At 36.7% G+C, this 26098-nt stretch overlaps 2 protein-coding genes across 9 annotated transcripts; both read left to right on the top strand.

The window, feature by feature from the left end:
• The first annotated feature begins 958 nt into the window (after nt 1–958).
• On the top strand, nt 959–24346 carry LOC117315627 (galactoside 2-alpha-L-fucosyltransferase 2-like). Of its 8 annotated transcripts, none has more exons than XM_033869903.1 (3): nt 959–1060; nt 11199–11261; nt 23113–24346. In XM_033869903.1, exon 3 carries the CDS (start codon nt 23137–23139, stop codon nt 24304–24306), a length of 1170 nt encoding a protein of 389 aa, XP_033725794.1. In that variant the 5' UTR covers nt 959–1060; nt 11199–11261; nt 23113–23136; the 3' UTR covers nt 24307–24346. The 8 variants fall into 8 exon arrangements, with proteins under 8 accessions (XP_033725794.1, XP_033725793.1, XP_033725800.1 ...); XM_033869902.1 differs by having other exon boundaries at nt 971–1060; nt 11199–11265; XM_033869904.1 differs by lacking the exon at nt 959–1060 and adding an exon at nt 6091–6244 and having other exon boundaries at nt 11199–11265.
• On the top strand, nt 8726–17923 carry LOC117315331. Its single transcript, XM_033869480.1, has 2 exons — nt 8726–8738; nt 15588–17923. Exons 1-2 carry the CDS (start codon nt 8726–8728, stop codon nt 17921–17923), a joined length of 2349 nt encoding a protein of 782 aa, XP_033725371.1.
• Nucleotides 24347–26098: the final 1752 nt, after the last annotated feature.

The following is a 26098-nucleotide window of genomic DNA, read 5'->3' as shown; positions in this document are numbered from 1 at the left end:
ATCAGTATTCATCGTCAACCCAGACCAGCGTTCAATTCTTTTCGATAACAAATCTGTTAAACTCGTAAGATTCCAGTAGGTTTACTGTCGATGTCATATGTGTTTATTAACGTTTTTGAGACAGGCGACGTTTAAATATGTAATATTTATTTTCTTTATTGTTTGTTTGTTTAATGAAATTACTGTTTCGTTACCTATAGTTGATGCATGTTTATGTTTTGAAATCTTGACCAGCTGATATTTGTTTATGTCGAGGCGCAACGTTTCGAGAACATTATTGCATAAATATTACAGTATAGCTTACGAAGACACGAACTTTCAAGGAACTACTGACTGTACATGTACTGTACTTCAGTCCACACTAGCAGTATATTGAACAATTTGTTTTTAATAATAGAAGTGTTTCTTTTCTCAAATTTCGTAATGTTTTTTTTTTTTTTTTTTTTAGTTTGTCCATGTAGTGAGGGGCTATTTCCTTTGGTCTGTACGTGTCTAACTGCATTGATGAATAGTTATATCAAATAAAATCTGTTTTGTTGATAAAAAAAAAACCGAAAGTTCTTGCCGATATGGGAACACTCTCCAAACGATAAAATAAATATTTGATCTACTGTACCGGTTACTAAAATTCTTAAAAAATAGTATTCTGACGTAACTTCTGACGTGTTCTTTTAGTAATGTTAAAACATTTTAATAACATGATCTGTAGTTCAGTATGTAAAATTAAATAATGATATTAATTATCAAAGTATATAATGGGTATCTGCCTCCACATGATTTGGATGACCTCAATGCCGGTTGAATTTCGGGGCGATGTTCTCCCAAAAATTCACATTTTCTGCAATGATAACATTATCTGGTCTACTACATGTAAATGTACGCAGCCCTAAAATAGCTTGTCAAATGATTTGGTCAGTCGGTCGGAATGATATCAGAGTTACCTCCCTTGAAAAACAAGAGTAGGCTCCCCTGTAATGGTCGGCAAACTCATAGTTTGGAGTTCGGTGATGTGTCATTGACGAGTGACAGACAGTCCATTAAATCCACAATATCCTGACAGGTAAGTGAATACAGCCATAAATTTCAATAATTTCTCTCAGAAAACAATTCAATTTGAGGTATAACCGAGCAGAAAGTCGTGAATCACCATTTGACGGTGACCTCTAAGTTCCCACAACTCGACGAGAACGGTTTCTGTGGAATATTCCTTTTGAGAATTATAAACCAAATCTTCAATTTATCTACTCCTACTTCTGATAGTTATGTTAATTAATACCTGTATCATATATGGGTTATATGACAGCTAAAAATTGATTATTTACTATCACCAATTGCTTTTATAACTGTTGGTACTTTTCTGTGATGCACTTCGTGGTTAAATTCTGTTCAAACTAACAATGCATCCGTACACTCGCTCAGACAGTCTACCCTGATAACCAGAACACCTACAAAAAGCATGCAGGTTGTAACGTCAAACACAGTCAGCTTAATCAAAATATAGGCAAGAACGGCATTTTAACGTTATGTTACAAAACCAATTGGTTTGTTTAAAAGTGATAAGTTATAAAAAATATATATATAGATCTATATATATATATATATATATGTCATAGATAGCACAGTTTATCATTATAGTACAAAGGATAGTTGTTAGTAGGGCTTATCGAAGTGATCGGGGACTTGGCAGATTGGTGAAGGCGAGTAATTTTTATTTATTTATTTTTTAAATTTTCTATAGCCTATCATCTTGGATAATATGCATGTTTGTCAAACAACCATAAAAAAAATAAACATTTTCAATTTGTATGCCACTTATGCGCATGTGCCTCTAAATAACTCGGCTTTCGTTAAATAATTCGTCCGTAGTCAGTAGTGATCGTCAGGGATTGTTAGGTATCGCTGTATTATTTTTTTATCCCTGCCCGGTAAGTACGAGTTGTGTCCCCTGGCATGATGTTTTACCATATTTAGATATGTTGATACACAAAATGCACGTGTAGTTTTCATTAAAACATTAAAATGGACCAACAGCCAGTCATATCTGACTTATGAGACACTATCACTGTGTAATATTGGTGATTTTATTGTATTTTTTTTTTATTATTTTTATTTATTTATCTTTTATTTATCCAGGGTTACATATTTAGACAATGTCTAGTTTACAACATGGCCCTGCATACAACATTACATAAAAATACAACACGTCCACAGGGTTGTATTCGAGGTTTTATTCCTGCAAGACGTCATCTTAAAAATATAGCTCTATAACAAATAATGAAAAAATAATAAATACACTATCAAGCTAACCGTACAATTATACATGTACATTCACCACTCGCATACACAAAGGGAAATAACTCTTACAGTGACAAAATGACTGAAACAATACGTTACGCTACTACAATTACAAAACTACACTTCTACAAAGATCCATAATTAAAAGACAAGTGAAGAATATATTTATCCTTACATTTCAATTAAATAGATTATACAATAGTAATAATAATACCTGAGTATGGCTCAAAGCTCCAAACGTACGGAGAGCACCCGTGCATTACACGTATCTCTATATACATTTCACAAAATATTAGTTTACGAAATAAACTAATTAACTGTATACAATATTTATGATAATCACTTCGAATATAAAGTAACTTTATATATATAGATAGTTCTTAAAAAGTTAGAACGAAATCTTATTTATATTTCGTCTTACATAATTCATCAAATAATTAATTCTATAATAGTTAAATAAGTATTTATATCATTAAATAAGTATTTATATAATAATCCGAATTTTTATGTTAATGACCGTAGCGACTAAACAACAACTGTTCTGAATACATTATGACAAAATTAGATGATCTGACCACACGGGAACCGTGTACGATGTTTACTTGCCGAAATATACGCATTTTAATTCCAATCCAAACCGCCTCACAGCTTCGGGTCGCCATCTTTGCTCAAATCAAAACATCTGTACGTTTGAAAGAGTCAGTACTGCAAAGCTTCTAAATGATCTTGTGTTGCAAATTTTAAGATTATAATAGAAACGAAATATGGATTTTAAAATAATTTGATTTAAATTACTTATGCATTAGGTTAGCGAATCGTAGCAATTACTTACAATACACTCTAACGTTGTACTCAATACTGATCACAATGTTTTTATTTAGACATTTTCTATATCTTTCGCTTCATATCATTTTAAGAATTGATTTAGATTTCCCAATAATTTCGCTGATGACGTAACATTAAGTCTACAGGCTATATAATCAGGCATCTATAGTCGATAAATGGAGGTTTGTTACACTTCGGTCCATTAGTTGTATGATATTTCGTGGCGTCGGTTATTAGAACGTGACACGGAAAGCACAACGATAATAAAAACAGAAGATCATTGAACATTCCCGGGTTATTTTCGCAATTTTTGAGACACCAATGTGCTAAAATACAACGGAAAGTAACACAGATTTAATTCATAAGTTAGCTATCGTATCGTAACCTACAGTATGTAGTTGGACTAGACCTACTTTCGTTTTACAGTTTACGGATATGGTCATAAAAATAATTCATATTCTGAACCATAGTCGATCTAATTACTTAATTGCGGGATATTTCTATCAAGTATATTTGTACTTTTCATGTACAGGGTGCATCTTTGTTTAAAATTGACTGGTCTGCAGGTCTGATCTGACTCCCTCAGCTGACCCTGACCACAGGGCCACGTTAATATCGTATCCTTTTGTAAACACCTCATAATAAATGTATCAACGGCAGAATCGTCTGGATTACAATTTTTACCGTTTAAATACTTTAATATATAAATACTTATTACCGGTTAGCTTGTAATCCGAATGTTTATGTTAATGACCGTAGCGACTAAACAACAACAGTTCTGAATACATAATGAAAAAATTAGATGATCTGACCATACGGGAACATTGTACGATGTTTACTTGCCGAAATATACGCAATTTAATTCCAATCCAAACCGCCTCGCAGCTTCAGGTCGCCATCTTTGTTAAAATCAAAGCATCTGTGCGTTTGGAAGAGTAAGTACTGCAAAGCTTCTAAATGATCTTGCGATACAAATTTTAAGATTATAATAGAAACGAAATATAGATTTTAAAATAATTCGATTTAAATTACTTATGCTTTTGGTTGGCAAATAGTAGCAAGTATTTACAATGAACTTTAACGTTGTACTCAGTACTGACCACCACGCTTTTATTTAGACGTTTTCTGTTTCTTTCGCTTCATTTCATTTAAAGAATTGTTTTAGATTTCCCAGTAATTTCGCGGGAAATGAATTTGATGACGTAGGAAGACCACATGCTATAGAATCAGGCATCTATAGTCGATAAGTGGAGGTTTGGAGTGGATAACACTTCGGTCCATTAGCTGTATGGCATTTCGTGGCGTCGGTTACGTGACCCAGAAAACACGACGATAATAAAAATAGAAGACCATTGAACATTACCGGATTATTTTCGCAATTTTTGAGACACCATTGTGCTAAATTACAATGGAAAGTATCTCTGATTTAATTCATAGCTATCGTATCATAATCTATATGTAGTTGGGCAAGACCTACTTTCGTTTTACAGTTTACGGATATTGTCATATAAATAATTCATCTCCTCAACCATAGTCGAATTACTTCACGGGATAGTTCTATCAAGTATATTTGTACTTCTCATGTACAGGATGCATCTTTGTTTAAAATTGACTGGTCTGCAGGTGTGATCTGACTACTCTCAAGCAGACCCTGACCCCAGGGTCACGTTACTATTGTATCCCTTTGTAATGGATTACTACAACTTTCTACCTTCTGAAAGAGACGTGTATATGATATACCATATTTACGTGGATGGAAACTTCAGCATTTTAAATACTTTAATATATAAATATTTATAACCGGTAAGCTTGTAATATATAATAATTAATAATAAATTATTAATAATAATAATTAATGCTAATGATGGGGCCGCGGTGACCGAGTGGTTAAGGTGTCCCGACACAGTCTGGAAAATCGTTATAAATAAATTAATATTTAAACTTTCTATAAATTTATAATCACTAATATATATTAGTACCAGGTAGATGTCGTTTTGATGGGGCCGTGGTGGCCGAGTGGTTAAGGTGTCCCGACACTTTAACACTAGCCCTCCACCTCTGGGTTGCGAGTTCGAAACCTACGTGGGACAGTTACCAGGTACTGACCGTAGGCCGGTGTTTTTTCTCCGGGTATTCCGGCTTTCCTTCACCTCCAAAACCTGGCACGTCCTTAAATGACACTGGCTGTTAATAGAACGTTAAAAAAAAAAAAACCAAACCAATGTCGTTTTGAATATTGATTTTTTTTTCATTTGTGAGTAGGAGTCATGCAGCCCTCAATTTGAACATTCATTTTAATTCTATATCTACATCAATTAAATATTTTAATTTATCAATAAAAGATAATATGATTACAAGTAAACAAGCTAGAGAAGGTGGTTTTGTGTTTATTCTTTTCTATTTACATACGTATTTGTTTATTGCTTTGAATAATATGTTTTATCATAAGTATTTACTCTGACTGTCAGCTCATAAAAGGATATACATGTATTTCCCTATAATCACTATTTGATATATAGCTTTATAACTTCTTGAGGGCAGTATCTTTTGTGCTAGGCATGTTAAGTCATTAAGGTGAGAGCGAGAGAAACATACAGTATGACAACAGCTGTTGATATGACGTAAAACAATAAAAACCGAAAAAATACACTGTGATAAATCCACAGGTTTTTGTTACCAAGACGTTAAACAATTAAAACCGAAAAAAAAATCATACTGTGATAAATTCACAGGTCCCTGTTACTAAGACGTTAAACAATCAAAACCGAAAAAAATTACACTGTAATAAATCCAGGGGTCTCTGTTATAAAGCCGTTAACAATTAAATCCGAATAAAAAATCTACACTATAATAAATTCACAGGTCTCTGTTACTAGGACGTTAAACAATTAAATCCAAACCAAACAAACCAAGCTATAATAAATTACCGGGCCCCTGTGAAGTGTATTTACCTACACGTTCCGTGTACAGTAGGTGTATACGATTAAACCCGTTTTGGGTTGGATAGTTATCGGACATTGTTTATATGACAAAGCTGTGTAGTTCGTGTCGCTACCCGCCAGGTATTGGCCGGATACATGTGGGTCGACAACGTCTACATGGAATTTCTATGTTAAGATCGAAGGTAAGTCTTTTATAAGGTAGCGCGTGCTTGTTTGATATGGCTACGAGTGGTTTACATGTCAAGATCACTTGTCAAAAAGGCTAATTTTACATAACTCAGTCATATATATACCGTTATCTACTCCACTACGATCGTTGTCTGCTGTGGCTTTGATCTGTGTATTTATAACGGGTTAGAATGTCGCTGATTAGGAAGGGTACGTGTGGGGGTCGGAATGTTAGTAAGGCTGTGTGTGATATGTCCATTGATTAAATGATGGGATTTAACGTCCTTGTTCCGGTTATAACTGAGCCATAGACACTGATGACATGAGGATGGGACTTAACGTCCTTGTTCCGGATATAATTGAGCCATAGACACTTCATATGTGGTTTAAAACGGTCACACCGGGAATGTGTGACGAGTTTGACGTTCTGAGCTCGTGGGGATTACCGTGTACAAAGGTATAGGCAGATTGTGAATAGGATAGTCATGGACGATTCGGACAAAAATGGTTTGGCACAGGGACCTGACATTTAGTCGAATGGTCTGTACATCATACGTAAGTACACATGTAAAACCACGGGGTCGATAATCTAAAAGTAAAATGGTATCCTGCACCAGTTGATTATCTCTAGTAAATTATTAATTATTTAAAAGTTTATAAAACATTTAAAGAAATACTAACTTTGTCATTTAAGTGGTTCTCAGATGTTAATACTATTCTGTCCAAAACTGGCTGGACTATGTCTTGCACTATTAGTCTAAGGGATCAATTTAAACTGGTTGACGATATTCTTAATTCTTCCGGAGTGCAAACATATTATATAGTTAAGACAAGATTTGAACACCGACATAACTAAACCTAGTACTAACGATATGGAAGTTATGTGTAAATTTCTGTCTTCCAATAGTATTTACTCGTGTAGAGAGCAAGGTGGTTAGGGACATCGACAATAGAGAACCTGTAGATTACGGAACTACTACATAGGGATGAGGTCCGTTATTTATCAAACGTGGAAGTTATCCAGTTAAAGTTCTAAAATAGAAATAAATAAGGAATTATAATTCATCCACACTTAACTTGTTCAATTAAAACTGTTAAAATGGTACCCAAAATGTATACAATTCAAACTGTTAAAATGAGACCCCAAAATATATACAATTCAAACTGTTAAAATGACACCCCAAAATATATACAATTAAAACTGTTAAAATGACACCCAAAACTGTATATAATTCCAAGTTTAAACTGTTAATGAGACCCCAAACTGTATACAATTCAAACTGTTAAAATGAGACCCCAAACTGTATACAATTTAAACTGTTAAAATGAGACCCCAAAATATATACAATTTAAACTGTTAAAATGAGACCCCAAACTGTATACAATTTAAACTGTTAAAATGAGACCCCAAACTGTATACAATTTAAACTGTTAAAATGAGACCCCAAACTGTATACAATTTAAACTGTTAAAATGAGACCCCAAACTGTATACAATTTAAACTGTTAAAATGAGACCCCAAAATATATACAATTTAAACTGTTAAAATGAGACCCCAAACTGTATACAATTTAAACTGTTAAAATGAGACCCCAAACTGTATACAATTTAAACTGTTAAAATGAGACCCATTCTCTCTTTCCACTTATATAATGAGCGTATATATGACTCATTGACAGCTCCAAATCGCCCGACACCGACCCATGTATGTGTAGAAAAGGGCGGGGACATAATATTCGTTAAACAAGGCGATAGGAGGATAGGACGTAAGATATGTGTTTGATTTCCTGTTTGAGTTTTGTTTCCTTATTTACATCAACACTCGCGTTAAAACAGATCTGTGAGGTTTCAACCACAGGGGCTTGATACAATTTTATAAATGATAGTCCATATATATATATATATATGGACCTCAGCTTCGCTTCGGTCCATATACATATATTTGGGTGACTGACCAGTCCATAAACTCCCATATTGCCCTCAGTGCCATGCAATATTTGTTAAATATATATATTATAGTGATCTGACTATCGTTGATAAAATCTTGCCAAGCCCCTGTGGTTTCAACATAAACTCAGGTTCTCACTTATTGTTTACCACAGGGACTTGACACGTATGTCAAACTATCGGCCATTTATATTATGTAATTTATATACATATGTATAGACCACGGATAGTGACTTCATGTCAAGTCCCTGTGACTTACACCACAGTCATAATAAAGGCGTATGAAGGTGAAGGTCGGTAGATATTACATGTTACGGCTTATCGTGTTTTTATCACATGTAAAGCAACTTGATTTGGTTTAAACTTCCTGGATTCTTATAACGCAAAACATGATCTTTTAAGATTTCTAAAATTGATGAATCCGTACTGCGACAACATAAGTTTCTGGATTTATAGCATACAGTATTACTCTAGCCTGCGTTTAACATCTTTGTCAGCCGTGTGTCAATATCGACTTTGTAAGCGTGACTGAGTCAACATTATAAATCATGGCAAATCTTGGTAAGTTGTAAAACTTAGCATGTAAATAATCTGAATCCGAGACCGCTACAGCTTAGAGACAACCGTTAACAACCTGGCATGTTCGTGGCGTAGTGGATAGCGTTCTCGTTTTATGCCCACTAGACTAGTTCAAATCAGAGTTACATTCACCACCTAGCTAGTGTGGGTATATTATAAAGGTCTATTGGAAACTTACAGATAAATTACATCTAATATATAATTCAGTTTACAAGGACTGTAAAGTTTATTTGCAAAAACTAGCGAGAATTTACAGATGTGGCAGAGTACACGAGCGTGCGTGTATTGAGTTTATACAGATGTGGCAGAGTACACGAGCGTGCGTGTATTGAGTTTGTACAGATGTGGCAGAGTACACGAGCGCGTGTATCGAGTTTATACAGATGTGGCAGAGTACACGAGCGCGTGTATCGAGTTTATACAGATGTGGCAGAGTACACGAGCGTGCATGTATTGAGTTTATACAGATGTGGCAGAGTACACGAGCGTGCGTGTGTCGAGTTTACACAGATGTGGCAGAGTACACGAGCGTGCGTGTGTTGAGTTTATAGAGATGTGGCAGAGTACACGAGCGTGCGTGTATCGAGTTTATACAGATGTGGCAGAGTACACGAGCGTGCGTGTGTCGAGTTTACACAGATGTGGCAGAGTACACGAGCGTGAGTGTATTGAGTTAGTACAGATGTGGCAGAGTACACGAGCGCGTGTATCGAGTTTATACAGATGTGGCAGAGTACACGAGCGTGCGTGTGTTGAGTTTATAGGGATGTGGCAGAGTACACGAGCGTGCGTGTATTGAGTTTGTACAGATGTGGCAGATAACACGAGCGTGCGTGTATTGAGTTTATACAGATGTGGCAGAGTACACGAGCGTACGTGTGTTGAGTTTATACAGATGTGGCAGAGTACACGAGTGTGCGTGTATCCAGTTTATACAGATGTGGCAGAGTACACGCGCGTGCGTGTTTTGAGTTTATAGAGATGTGGCAGAGTACACGAGCGTGCGTGTATTGAATTTATACAGATGTGGCAGAGTACACGCGCGTGCGTGTTTTGAGTTCATAGAGATGTGGCAGAGTACACGAGCGTGCGTGTCTTGATTTTATAGAGATGTGGCAGAGTACACGAGCGTGCGTGTATTGAGTTGATACAGATGTGGCAGAGTACACGAGCGTGCGTGTATCCAGTTTATACAGATATGGCAGAGTACACGCGCGTGCGTGTTTTGAGTTTATAGAGATGTTGCAGAGTACACGAGCGTGCGTGTGTTGAGTTTATAGAGATGTGGCAGAGTACACGAGCGTGCGTGTATTGAATTTATACAGATGTGGCAGAGTACACGCGCGTGCGTGTTTTGAGTTTATAGAGATGTGGCAGAGTACACGAGCGTGCGTGTGTTGAGTTTATAGAGATGTGGCAGAGTACACGAGCGTGCGTGTATTGTGTTGATACAGATGTGGCAGAGTACACGAGCGTGCGTGTGTTGAGTTTGTACAGATGTGGCAGAGTACACGAGCGTGCGTGTATTGAGTTTATACAGATGTGGCAGAGTACACGAGCGTGCGTGTATTGAGTTTATACAGATGTGGCAGAGTACACGAGCGTGCGTGTATTGAGTTTGTACAGATGTGGCAGAGTACACGAGCGCGTGTATCGAGTTTATACAGATGTGGCAGAGTACACGAGCGTGCGTGTATTGAGCGAGAGCTAGCGTGGACGGTACACACAATGACACGACAATTAGGAATAAGGGCAGAAATGTCACTGTATTAACTTCATTATGGCGGATAAACGTATCCAATTATATCGATAACATATACAAATACTCGGTATAGCTGTTTCATTGACGGAGATGAATTTTATTTTGGGATGGTTAGGCTGGGAATCAGTTGAGAGAGGGGCACAGAAAAAAATCTTAATAAATTGGTAATTGCTGCAGTTATCTCTATACCTTAATAGCCTTTATCTAGAAAGCATTGCTTTTAAATTGACTTCCATGTCGAATAGGTAGGAATGTAGTGTCTCTGTGTATCCGCCGTGGATATCGGAAGATTCGTGGATTGCCAGTCCGCCTCCATACATAAACCGAGCTAGAGACAGGTTCCCAACACCGCGAGGCCTTCCGAGGCGATGTGTACCATGATGTCACACAACCATCGTCCGTGTTGTATTTTTGTTTTGGTTTACATACATACATGTCTATTCTGTCAAGACAATGAACGAAAACATCCAAAACGAACTTACATTTTGTGTACCTCCTGAAAATGCTAGGAAAGAGCAGAACCGTGTGAGCCCGGAATGCTGTATACAGATCGATTTTTCTGGTCCTGTATGTGTCTGTTAGCATAATAATACCCAGATGTTATCGATGGCGACTGGGAAACTCTACAGTCCACGATATTACAGTCGAGCAAAGGTGACATTGAGGGTTATGTTTTTCAGGGAGGTAAGATGGCGTTGGTCTAGCCTAGGATCGACATTTCCTACCGGAAACCCATTGATGGGGTGAGTAAGTACATATTTTCTTGGAAATGCATTTTGAATATTATGAGATGTTTTCTCATTGTATGGCGGCTTGATTGGAACTGGTGCACGTGGTTTGTGTGGAGCGCGAACGCGATGTATGAATGGCCGAGTTGGGTGGAGAAGGGGGGGGGCGTGAATGAGGAAGGGGATCGAAGGTGTACTTTTCCTCAGATGTTACTATTTCAGTGTCTCTAATATAGGAACGGTGTAGACATCTACGTGACTGTGTGACGTTTACAGGGTCCCTATAAGCAGAGACTTGTATGATGATACATATTGTCTAACATATAATTAATATTACTCGAGTCCTCAGTGTAGATATAGACAGAAATAAACAGCTTACCTAGCTGTGTACGTGTATATCAAGTATAACGAGGTTTTACTGTTATATTACAGACACATGTTATAACGAGGATTTACTGTTATATTAGAGACATGTTATAACGAGGATTTACTGTTATACTACAGACATGTTATAACGAGGATTTACTGTTATATTACAGACATGTTATAACGAGGATTTACTGTTATATTACAGACACATGTTATAACGAGGATTTACTGTTATATTACAGACATGTTATAACGAGGATTTACTGTTATATTACAGACATGTTATAACGAGGATTTACTGTTATATTACAGACGTGTTATAACGAGGATTTACTGTTATATTACAGACACATGTTATAACGAGGATTTACTGTTATATTACAGACACGTGTTATAACGAGGATTTACTGTTATATTACAGACACATGTTATAACGAGGATTTACTGTTATATTACAGACATGTTATAACGAGGATTTACTGTTATATTACAGACATGTTATAACGAGGATTTACTGTTATATTACAGACATGTTATAACGAGGATTTACTGTTATATTACAGACAATGTTATAACGAGGATTTACTGTTATATTACAGACATGTTATAACGAGGATTTACTGTTATATTACAGACATGTTATAACGAGGATTTACTGTTATATTACAGACATGTTATAACGAGGATTTACTGTTATATTACAGACATGTTATAACGAGGATTTACTGTTATATTACAGACATGTTATAACGAGGATTTACTGTTATATTACAGACATGTTATAACGAGGATTTACTGTTATATTACAGACATGTTATAACGAGGATTTACTGTTATATTACAGACATGTTATAACGAGGGATTTACTGTTATATTACAGACATGTTATAACGGGGATTTACTGTTATATTACAGACACATGTTATAACGAGGATTTACTGTTATATTACAGAACATGTTATAACGAGGATTTACTGTTATATTACAGACATGTTATAACGAGGATTTACTGTTATATTACAGACATGTTATAACGAGGATTTACTGTTATATTACAGACATGTTATAACGAGGATTTACTGTTATATTACAGACATGTTATAACGAGGATTTACTGTTATATTACAGACATGTTATAACGAGGATTTACTGTTATATTACAGACATGTTATAACGAGGATTTACTGTTATATTACAGACATGTTATAACGAGGATTTACTGTTATATTACAGACACATGTTATAACGAGGATTTACTGTTATATTACAGACATGTTATAACGAGGATTTACTGTTATATTACAGACATGTTATAACGAGGATTTACTGTTATATTACAGACACATGTTATAACGAGGATTTACTGTTATATTACAGACACATGTTATAACGAGGATTTACTGTTATATTACAGACACATGTTATAACGAGGATTTACTGTTATATTACAGACACATGTTATAACGAGGATTTACTGTTATATTACAGACACATGTTATAACGAGGATTTACTGTTATATTACAGACACATGTTATAACGAGGATTTACTGTTATATTACAGACATGTTATAACGAGGATTTACTGTTATATTACAGACATGTTATAACGAGGATTTACTGTTATATTACAGACATGTTATAACGAGGATTTACTGTTATATTACAGACATGTTATAACGAGGATTTACTGTTATATTACAGACACATGTTATAACGAGGATTTACTGTTATATTACAGACACATGTTATAACGAGGATTTACTGTTATATTACAGACACATGTTATAACGAGGATTACTGTTATATTACAGACATGTTATAACGAGGATTTACTGTTATATTACAGACATGTTATAACGAGGATTTACTGTTATATTACAGACACATGTTATAACGAGGATTTACTGTTTTATTACAGACACATGTTATAACGAGGATTTACTGTTATATTACAGACACATGTTATAACGAGGATTTACTGTTATATTACAGACATGTTATAACGAGGATTTACTGTTATATTACAGACATGTTATAACGAGGAGTTACTGTTATATTACAGACACATGTTATAACGAGGATTTACTGTTATATTACAGACATGTTATAACGAGGATTTACTGTTATATTACAGACATGTTATAACGAGGATTTACTGTTATATTACAGACATGTTATAACGATGATTTACTGTTATATTACAGACACATGTTATAACGAGGATTTACTGTTATATTACAGACATGTTATAACGAGGATTTACTGTTATATTACGGACATGTTATAACGAGTATTTACTGTTATATTACAGACACATGTTATAACGAGGATTTACTGTTATATTACAGACATGTTATAACGAGGATTTACTGTTATATTACAGACACATGTTATAACGAGGATTTACTGTTATCTTACAGACACATGTTATAACGAGGATTTACTGTTATATTACAGACATGTTATAACGAGGATTTACTGTTATATTACAGACATGTTATAACGAGGATTTACTGTTATATTACAGACATGTTATAACGAGGATTTACTGTTATATTACAGACATGTTATAACGAGGATTTACTGTTATATTACAGACATGTTATAACGAGGATTTACTGTTATATTACAGACATGTTATAACGAGGATTTACTGTTATATTACAGACATGTTATAACGAGGATTTACTGTTATAGTACAGACACATGTTATAACGAGGATTTACTGTTATATTACAGACACATGTTATAACGAGGATTTACTGTTATATTACAGACACATGTTATAACGAGGATTTACTGTTATATTACAGACATGTTATAACGAGGATTTACTGTTATATTACAGACACATGTTATAACGAGGATTTACTGTTATATTACAGACACATGTTATAACGAGGATTTACTGTTATATTACAGACATGTTATAACGAGGATTTACTGTTATATTACAGACATGTTATAACGAGGATTTACTGTTATATTACAGACATGTTATAACGATGATTTACTGTTATATTACAGACATGTTATAACGAGGATTTACTGTTATATTACACACATGTTATAACGATGATTTACTGTTATATTACAGACATGTTATAACGAGGATTTACTGTTATATTACAGACATGTTATAACGAGGATTTACTGTTATAGTACAGACACATGTTATAACGAGGATTTACTGTTATATTACAGACACATGTTATAACGAGGATTTACTGTTATATTACAGACACATGTTATAACGAGGATTTACTGTTATATTACAGACATGTTATAACGAGGATTTACTGTTATATTACAGACACATGTTATAACGAGGATTTACTGTTATATTACAGACACATGTTATAACGAGGATTTACTGTTATATTACAGACATGTTATAACGAGGATTTACTGTTATATTACAGACATGTTATAACGATGATTTACTGTTATATTACAGACATGTTATAACGAGGATTTACTGTTATATTACACACATGTTATAACGATGATTTACTGTGCTATTTCGGAAATGATTACTAGATCACCTTGTTGCTTTCTCTAACTATATTGATTGATATCGATCGTTTGTGACTATATAAAGGACGGCTTTGTGGATATTAATACTAACCACTATAGTATTTATCTCCAATAGTGTATTTGCTTCCCGACATTTATTACCGCCCAACACTACTTGTGAAGTCTCCTGTCTGAGTCACGTGAGCCGGGAATCAATAGTGTCTGTAGCCACGTGCACACAACCGTTTGGACGTTTTTTGTATTTGTCTATCATTTTGAAATCTTCTCTGTAGTCCAGGAGTAATACTCGTCCCTCACTGTGTCTATCTAACGACCGTGGCGTACTAATGGTCAAACTTAGAACATACAGGCCTTCTGCCGCCATCAGGTCATACAGACGTCCTGTCCCCATCAGGACCAGAGACTTGTATATCAGGTATATACGTCTCTGTCAGGACATACAGACCTCCTGTCCCCATCACGACATACAGACGTCCTGTCCCCATCAGGTCATACAGACCTCCTGTCCCCATCAGGACATACAGACCTCCTGTCCCCATCAGGTCATACAGACGTCTTGTCCCCATCAGGACATACAGACGTCCTGTCCCCATCAGGACATACAGACCTCCTGTCCCCATCAGGACATACAGACGTCCTGTCCCCATCACGACATACAGACCTCCTGTCCCCATCAGGATATACAGACCTCCTGTCCCCATCAGGACATACAGACCTCCTGTCCCCATCAGGACATACAAACCTCCTGTCCCCATCAGGACATACAGACGTCCTGTCCCCATCAGGACATACAGACCTCCTGTCCCCATCAGGACATACAGGCGTCCTGTCCCCATCAGGACATACAGACGTCCTGTCCCCATCAGGACATACAGACCTCCTGTCCCCATCAGGACATACAAACCTCCTGTCCCCATCAGGACATACAGACGTCCTGTCCCCATCAGGACATACAGACGTCCTGTCCCCATCAGGACATACATACCTCCTGTCCCCATCAGGACATACAGACGTCCTGTCCCCATCAGGACATACAGACGTCCTGTCCCCATCAGGTCATACAGACGTCTTGTCCCCATCAGGACATACAGACGTCCTGTCCCCATCAGGACATACAGACCTCCTGTCCCCATCAGGACATACAGACGTCCTGTCCCCATCAGGACATACAGACCTCCTGTCCCCATCAGGTCATACAGACCTCCTGTCCCCATCAGGACATACAGACGTCCTGTCCCCATCAGGTCATACAGACCTCCTGTCCCCATCAGGACATACAGACGTCCTGTCCCCATCAGGACATACAGACCTCCTGTCCCCATCAGGACATACAGACGTCCTGTCCCCATCAGGACATACAGACATCCTGTCCCCATCAGGACATACAGACCGTCCTGTCCCCATCAGGACATACAGACCTCCTGTCCCCATCAGGACATACAGACCTCCTGTCCCCATCAGGACATACAGACCTCCTGTCCCCATCAGGACATACAGACGTCCTGTCCCCATCAGGACATACAGACCTCCTGTCCCCATCAGGACATACAGACGTCCTGTCCCCATCAGGACATACAGACCTCCTGTCCCCATCAGGACATACAGACCTCCTGTCCCCATCAGGACATACAGACCTCCTGTCCCCATCAGGACATACAGACCTCCTGTCCCCATCAGGACATACAGACCTCCTGTCCCCATCAGGACATACAGACCTCCTGTCCCCATCAGGACATACAGACGTCCTGTCCCCATCAGGACATACAGACCTCCTGTCCCCATCAGGACATACAGACCTCCTGTCCCCATCAGGACATACAGACCGTCCTGTCCCCATCAGGACATACAGACCTCCTGTCCCCATCAGGTCATACAGACCTCCTGTCCCCATCAGGTCATACAGACGTCCTGTCCCCATCAGGTCATACAGACGTCCTGTCCCCATCAGGACATACAGACCGTCCTGTCCCCATCAGGACATACAGACGTCCTGTCCCCATCAGGACATACAGACGTCCTGTCCCCATCAGGACATACAGACGTCCTGTCCCCATCAGGACATACAGACGTCCTGTCCCCATCAGGACATACAGACCTCCTGTCCCCATCAGGACATACAGACGTCCTGTCCCCATCAGGACATACAGACGTCCTGTCCCCATCAGGACATACAGACCTCCTGTCCCCATCAGGACATACAGACCTCCTGTCCCCATCAGGACATACAGACGTCCTGTCCCCATCAGGACATACATACGTCCTGTCCCCATCAGGATATACAGACCTCCTGTCCCCATCAGGATATACAGACCTCCTGTCCCCATCAGGATATACAGACCTCCTGTCCCCATCAGGACATACATACGTCCTGTCCCCATCAGGACATACAGACATCCTGTCCCCATCAGGACATACAGACGTCCTGTCCCCATCAGGACATACAGACCTCATGTCCCCATCAGGACACACAGGCGTCCTGTCCCCATCAGGACATACAGACGTCCTGTCCCCATCAGGACATTCAGACCTCCTGTCCCCATCAGGACATACAAACCTCCTGTCCCCATCAGGACATACAGACCTCCTGTCCCCATCAGGACATACAAACCTCCTGTCCCCATCAGGACATACAGACGTCCTGTCCCCATCAGGACATACAGACCTCCTGTCCCCATCAGGACATACAGACCTCCTGTCCCCATCAGGACATACAGACCTCATGTCCCCATCAGGACACACAGACCTCCTGTCCCCATCAGGAGCCCAATGAGAATTTGTATATTACATAATGTAAATATGTGTCTCTATTCACTGTATTGTGAAAGAGAACACAAGTGGAATCCAAAAACAAACAAAAAATACTCCAAATTATCATAAGTGGTATAGCTGCTAAAAGTGTAAAAGTTACCCATATTAATTATTTAATTAACTACATGTGTAATTAATGAGTCGTAGTGTATTGATGGTTTTCCAGGTTTTAAAATTGTATTGGTATCAGTCTGTCACACTAACGCGTGATGACACACACACATATAACATTAAAACATGGCGTACAGTTATACAGGTTACAATGTTTGATGCAATACATATTTATAATAGTTACTAAGGACATGGAGGACCACTGCTTGATACAAAATTTAATATAGAATCAATTTATTTGAGTCTCGGAAAATCATCAATATTTGTATTGAACTTAACATAACATATATTTATTGAACATTCCTTGCATATGGCTGAATTAGGCATGTTCACGGGCTTCAGGGGCACTATTGAGACGAAATTACCTGTGGTACACCTGGTAAAAGGATTTAAGTTATTTAAAAATGACACCCAATATTAGTTCGGTTTAATTCTTAAAAAGCAACTATAGCTGTATAAAAAACAACAACAAAAAACACTAGGGACATTTATAGAGTGATGTATTATATACACATACAACTAATACTTTCCCTTGAAAACGAAAAGTGTCCACAGCTGTGTTTTGTAAATATCTCCGTGAAGTTGATTACTTATTCCTTATTCCATTACTTATTCGATTCCATTATTACATATTCGTTACTTATTCCGTATTCCATTACTTATTCGACTCCATTCTTACATATTCGTTACTTATTCCTTATTCCATTACTTATTCGACTCCATTATTACGGACCGCGGTGGCCGAGTGGTTAAGGTGTACCGACACTTTATCACTAGCCCTCCACCACTGGGTTGCGAGTTCGAAACCTACGTGGGGCAGTTGCCAGGTACTGACCGTAGGCCGGTGGTTTTTCTCCGGGTACTCCGGCTTTCCTCCACCTCAAAAACCTGGCACGTCCTTAAATGACCCTGGCTGTTAATAGGACGTTAAACAAAAACAAACCAAATCCATTATTACTTATTCGTTTCCTCTTTACTAATTAGCACTTCAAATGGTTCAAATCTTATAATTAAACGTTTTCATTACCTATTCGAACGTTTTATTCCCTATCCATACCTTATTACTTATTCACTTCTTTCATTACTTATTCAATTCCTTCATTACTTATTCGTTTTCTTCTACAGTTATAGTCGCGTTAATGAGCATAAATATACAGTTATAATCGCTTTAATGAGTATGAAATCTACAGTTATAGTTGCTTTACTGAGTATGAATCTACAGATATTGTCGCTTTAATGATTATGAAATCTACAGTTATAGTCGCGTTAATGACTATAAAATCTACAGTTATAGTCGCTTTAAAGAGAATTTACAGTTATAAGTCGCTTTAATGCATTTAAAATCTACAGTTGTAGTCGCTTTAATGAGAATCTACAGATATAGTCGCTTTAATGAGAATTTACAGTTATAGTCGCTTTAATGAGCATAAATATACAGTTACAGTCGCTTTAATGAGCTTAAAATCTACAGTTATAGTCGCGTTAATGAGTATGAAATCTACAGATAGAGTAGCTTTAATGAGTATGAAATCTACAGTTATAGTCGCTTTAATGAGAATTTACAGTTATAGTCGCTTTAATGAGTATGAAATCTACAGTTATAGTCGCTTTAATGAGTATAAAATCTACAGTTATAGTCGCTTTAATGACTATAATATCTACAGTTATAGTCGCGTTAATGATAATGAAATCTAGTTATAGTCGCGTTAATGATAATGAAATCTACAGATATTGTCACTTTAATGAGTATGATATCTACAGTTATAGTCGCTTTAATGAGTATGAAATCTACAGATATAGTCGCTTTAATGAATTTAAAATCTACAGTTATAGTCGCTTTAATGAGTATGAAATTTACAGTTATAGTCGCTTTAATGAGTATGATATCTACAGTTATAGTCGCTTTAATGAGTATGAAATCTACAGTTATAGTCGCTTTAATGGGTATGATATCTACAGTTATAGTCGCTTTAATGAGTATTAAATCTACAGATATAGTCGCTTTAATGAGTTTGAAATCTAGTTATAGTCGCGTTAATGACTATAATATCTACAGTTATAGTCGCTTTAATGAGAATTTACAGTTATAGTCGCTTTAATGAGTATGAAATCTACAGCTATAGTTGCTTTAATGAGTATGAAATCTACAGATATAGTCGCTTTAATGAGTATGAATCTACAGTTATAGTCGCTTAAATGACTATAAAATCTAGTTATAATCGCGTTAATGACTATAAAATCTACAGTTATAGTCGCGTTAATGACTATAAAATCTAGTTATAGTCGTGTTAATGAGTATAAAATCTACAGATATAGTCGCGTTAATGACTATGATATCTACAATTATAGTCGCTTTAATGAGAATTTACAGTTATAAGTCGCTTTAATGCATTTAAAATCTACAGTTGTAGTCGCTTTAATGAGAATCTACAGATATAGTCGCTTTAATGAGTATGAAATCTACAGTTATAGTCGCTTTAATGACTATAAAATCTATAGATGAAGTCGCTTTAATGAGTATGATATCTATAGATATAGTCGCTTTAATGATAATGAAATCTACAGATATAGTCGCTTTAATGAGTATGATATCTACAGATATAGTCGCGTTAATGACTATAAAATCTAGTTATAGTCGCGTTAATGACTATAAAATCTACAGATATAGTCGCTTTAATCAGTATTAAATCTACAGTTATAGTCGCTTTAATGAGAATCTGCAGTTATAGTCGCTTTAATGACTATAAAATCTACAGTTATAGTCGCTTTAATGAGTTTAAAATCTACAGTTATAGTCGCTTTAATGACTATAAAATCTACAGATATAGTCGCGTTAATGAGTATGAAATCTACAGTTATAGTCGCTTTAATGACTATTAAATCTACAGTTATAGTCGCTTTAATGAGTATGAAATCTACAGTTATAGTCGCGTTAATGATAATGAAATCTACAGTTATAGTCGCTTTAATGAGTATAAAATCTACAGTTATAGTCACTTTAATGAGTATAAATCTACAGTTATAGTCGCGTTAATGACTATAAAATCTACAGTTATAGTCGCGTTAATGACTATGATATCTACAGATATAGTCGCGTTAATGACTATAATATCTACAGATATAGTCGCTTTAATGAGTATGATATCTACAGATATAGTCGCTTTAATGAGTATGATGTCTACAGTTATATTCGCTTTAATGAGTATGAAATCTACAGTTATAGTCGCTTTAATGAGTATGATATCTACAGTTATAGTCGCTTTAATGCATTTAAAATCTACAGTTGTAGTCGCTTTAATGAGAATCTACAGATATAGTCGCTTTAATGAGTATGAAATATACAGTTATAGTCGCTTTAATGAGTATGAAATCTACAGATATAGTCGCTTTAATGAGAATTTACAGTTATAGTCGCGTTAATGAGTATGAAATCTACAGATATAGTCGCGTTAATGACTATAAAATCTAGATATAGTCGCGTTAATGAGTATAAAATCTACAGATATAGTCGCTTTAATGAGTATGAATCTACAGTTATAGTCGCTTTAATGAGTGTGATATCTACAGATATAGTCGCTTTAATGAGAATTTACAGTTATAGTCGCGTTAATGAGTATGAAATCTATAGATATTGTCGCTTTAATGAGTATGATATCTACAGATATAGTCGCGTTAATGAGTATAAAATCTACAGCTATAGTCGCGTTAATGAGTATGAAATCTACAGTTATAGTCGCGTTAATGAGTATAAAATCTACAGCTATAGTCGCGTTAATGAGTATGAAATCTACAGTTATAGTCGCGTTAATGAGTATGAAATCTACAGCTATAGTCGCTTTAATGAGTATAAAATCTACAGCTATAGTCGCGTTAATGAGTATAAAATCTACAGCTATAGTCGCTTTAATGAGTATAAAATCTACAGCTATAGTCGCTTTAATGAGTATGAATTTACAGTTATAGTCGCGTTAATGAGTATGATATCTACAGTTATAGTCGCGTTAATGAGTATGATATCTACAGTTATAGTCGCTTTAATGAGAATTTACAGTTCTAGTCGCTTTAATGACACACTTGAGTTCAGTCAATGCATTGACCATAATGCTATTAAATGGAGAAGCATGCTATCAAAATCAATATGTGTGTCGCTTAATGACTCGCTAGAGCTCATGTGTATGGAATTAATATCAACGGGGCCGTAATGTCTGCCTGTTATGGTAAAACAGTCGATATGTAAATAGTAGATAATAAATCAGATCTTTGTTAAAAACATCCATCGCTGTAGCAATCAAAAGTCCTTTGGTTTGTTTTCCAGTGAAAAAATAGGACTTGTTTTATATTTACAGACATCAAGTTGTTTTCAAGTGGAAAAATTCACAAAGGAATTTGTTTTAAATTTCTCACTACGTGCTGATGTTAGACATAGGTATAACAGGCAATGTCTTTGTTAAATAATGTAAAAATCACTATTTGAAAAAAAAGAAAAGATATTCAACACAAAACAACAACGGGTTTATAAAAAAGTAAAAAACGATAATGAAACAAAATCATATAAAACGATACGATATCATAAAACTTTAGAAAATGATTATTTATGTAAATTATGTATATACGGGGGAGTGTAAGCACGTTCAAAGCCTCCGACTGGTCGGACTTCAAATAAACCTAATTGGCTAACACTGACCTTTTACAGCATAATAACATCAACATGTCCATGTTTAGCAGGCAGTCAACATTGGCGTAACTGGGCGAGACGGGTGTCGTCAAGGAACGATGAATATTCTGGGGTTTGATTTGTATGAAATACACTTTAGAATTTGATTATGGTAAAATACGTACAGAAGTGAAGTATGGCATTGATCAGGATGTATTAACCAAAAGTGACTCAAATATCCGTTATTTTCTCGTTAGTTAATTTTTAAATTAAAAAAAAAAAGACTCTACAGCTGGTATCTTTCCTAAATTTAAAATTCTACTGATACCGGATACTTATATTATATATGCATCACAATGAATTAATCTCGAACTTTTCTTTTTCAGGAGCAGATCATTCATCGATAAAATATGAAACCGAGGTTCCCAGGAAAAAAGACATGTCACGTGTCATGCCAGACATGCGTGTTATATACTTTTGTTTTCTTCGTATTCCTTGTTGTCATTAGTAATGTGATATCGTACACCACACTAACGAATAAAGCTGGATTCTTCCATCAGTACATTCGGAACATATCGTTCATGGAGTCTTCATACGTAGTCAATAGTACATCAAGAAAGACGTTCGGATGGATGTCACCTGCTATAATCAATAAACACACGAGATTTCCGAATGTCAGTAATAATGTGACAACAGGGACAACGACACACTCCAATACTAGGACGAACAGTATAAACCGGATATCATTTCCTCCGAAAGTTGTTTCTAAGAACAAAACTGATGATTTTCGGAAGACACATTTTATGACTGTTCACGGAAACGGTCGTCTTGGTAACCAAATGTTTCAATTTGCAGCATTGTTAGGTGCGAGTGCTTTCCATAAATATTCGCCGTTTGTGGCCCCTAAAAATAAACTTATGCAGGTATTTGATATTGCCGAAGCGCGCGTGATAAATATGATAAATGTACAAGGACATGGAGAGGATCGTGCAGGTGTTTTTGACAAAAGGATACAAACGTTATCACATTCCAAAAATTGGACTTTACAAGGGTATTTCCAGTCCTGGAGATACTTTGATCACGTGGCCAATGACGTTCGGAATGCCTTTAGATTTAAGCATGACATCTACCACAAAGCATTCACAAAATTAAAGACTTTAACTGCTTCAGTCATGGTTGGAGTCCACGTGCGCCGAGGAGACATGAACAGTAAACGGGAACTCTCGCGAGGCTACAACGTAGCTGATGAAACGTTTGTTATCAAAGCTCTTAACTACTTCAGGTCAAAATATAAAAACCCAGTCTTCGTAATGATTGGCGATGATGCAGCCTGGATGAGATCTAAATTTAATTATGGCGACGTACATATTGCTACTTCCGGAAGTGCTGGTGCGGACTTGGCTATAATGGCCCAATGTAACCATAGTGTCGTCACTTCCGGAACATATGGATGGTGGGGCGCTTATTTAGCCGGGGGAGAAACTGTCTACTTCCGAGATTATCCTAAGCCTGGCTCGTGGCTGGAAAGACAATATAACAGGGCTGATTATTATCTACCCAACTGGATTGGGATGAGCTGACGTCACGTGTGTCGTTAATAAATATCTTGTTCTGTTTTAATTTGGCTATTTCTTGTTTTTAAGATACCTTTGTAAAACGATCACAAACAAAATAGAAAAAATAACAATGTAAAACGATCACAAACAAAATAGAAACAAAATACCTACACTGTAAAACGATCAAATAAAATAACATTTTGTACAAAATACACTGGCGATCAACACCTGTCGTACAAATTGAGATTGTAGTAGATCTAAATGTGATCAATATTAACAGCTTTCAAAAAAAATGAGATTACAGTTAATCTAAAAATATTTAATCAGAATATCAGCACGGTTCAAAACAAATTGAAAGCTAGTTTAGATTTAAATTTGATTAATCAGCATTTTAGCAGCGTTCAATACCATGTGAGGTGATGGCAGAGAGACAGTGTGTTTATCAGGTTATAAGCACATTTCAATACGAAATGAGATAACATTATATCGGAATCAATAAATCAGGTCATTAGCACAGTTTAATACAAATCAAGATGAAAGCAGTGGGGAAATGATTAAATATAAAACACTTTCAAATACAAATTTAGAGTGAACAGCTAAAATAAAATTAAACTTCATCGTTTGTTCCATACTGTAACCATTAGTTAACTTTATTAGGTCATCTGACCCAAAGGGTCAGGATGACCTATAGTCATCGTGCTTCGTCCGTCGTCGTCCGCAGTGCGCCGTCCGTAAACTTTTTCTTTCAAAACGCTACTCCTCCTTAACGCTTGGGTGGATTACTTCCAAATTTGGTTTGAAGCATCATTGGGGGAGGGCAATCATATTTTATATAAATGAGGCTGGTCTGACCCCTTGGGCCAGAAGGGCGGGGCCCCAAAAAGGGAACTTAGGTGAATATTGCTATAAAATCCTACTCCTCCTTTACCCTTGGGTGGATTACAACTAAATTTGGTGTGAAACATCATTGGGGGAGGGCGGTCATATTTTATATAAATGAAGTTGGTGTGACCCCTGGGGCCTGAGGGGCGGGGCCCCAAAAGGGGAACTTTGATGAAATTTTGCTATAAAATCCTACTCCTCCTTAACCCTTGGGTGGATTACAACTAAATTTGGTGTGAAACATCATTGGGGGAGGGCGGTCATATTTTATATAAATGAAGTTGGTGTGACCCCTGGGGCCTGAGGGGCGGGGCCCCAAATGGGGAACTTTGATGAAATTTTGCTATAAAATCCTACTCCTCCTTAACCCTTTAGTGGATTTCAACCAGATATGTTGTGAAACATCATTTGGGGAGGGTGGTCATATTTTATATAAATGAGGCTGGTGTGGCCCCTGGGGCCAGAGGGGCGGAGCCCCAAAAGGGGAACTTTGATGAAATTTTGCTATAAAATCCTACTCCTCCTAACACCCATAGTGAATTATTACCAAATTTGGTGTGAAACATCATTGGAGGAGGACAATCATATTTTATATAAATGAGGCTGGTTTGACCCCTAGGGCCAGAGGGGCGGGGCCCCAAAAGGGGAACTTTGGTGAATTTTTGATATAAATCCTACTTCTCTCTAACCCTTGGGTGGATTAATACGAAATATGGTGTGAAACATCCTTTGGGAAGGGTGGTCATATTTTATATAAACGAGGCTAGTGTGACCCCTGGGGCCTGAGGGGCAGGGCCCCAAAAGGGGAACTTTGGTGAATATTTGCTGTTAAATCCTAATCCTCCCTAACCTTTTGGTGGATTACAACCAAATTTGATGTGAAACATAAGGTGACGGCAATCATATTTTTTAATGAGACAGGTTTGACCCCTGG

Source organism: Pecten maximus, chromosome 17 (genome assembly GCF_902652985.1).
Source record: "Pecten maximus chromosome 17, xPecMax1.1, whole genome shotgun sequence".
In the NCBI taxonomy this organism is placed as follows: Eukaryota; Metazoa; Mollusca; class Bivalvia; order Pectinida; family Pectinidae; genus Pecten; species Pecten maximus.
The sequence above is the reverse complement of the archived record's forward strand: the minus strand, read 5'-3'. Positions and strand labels throughout refer to the sequence as shown.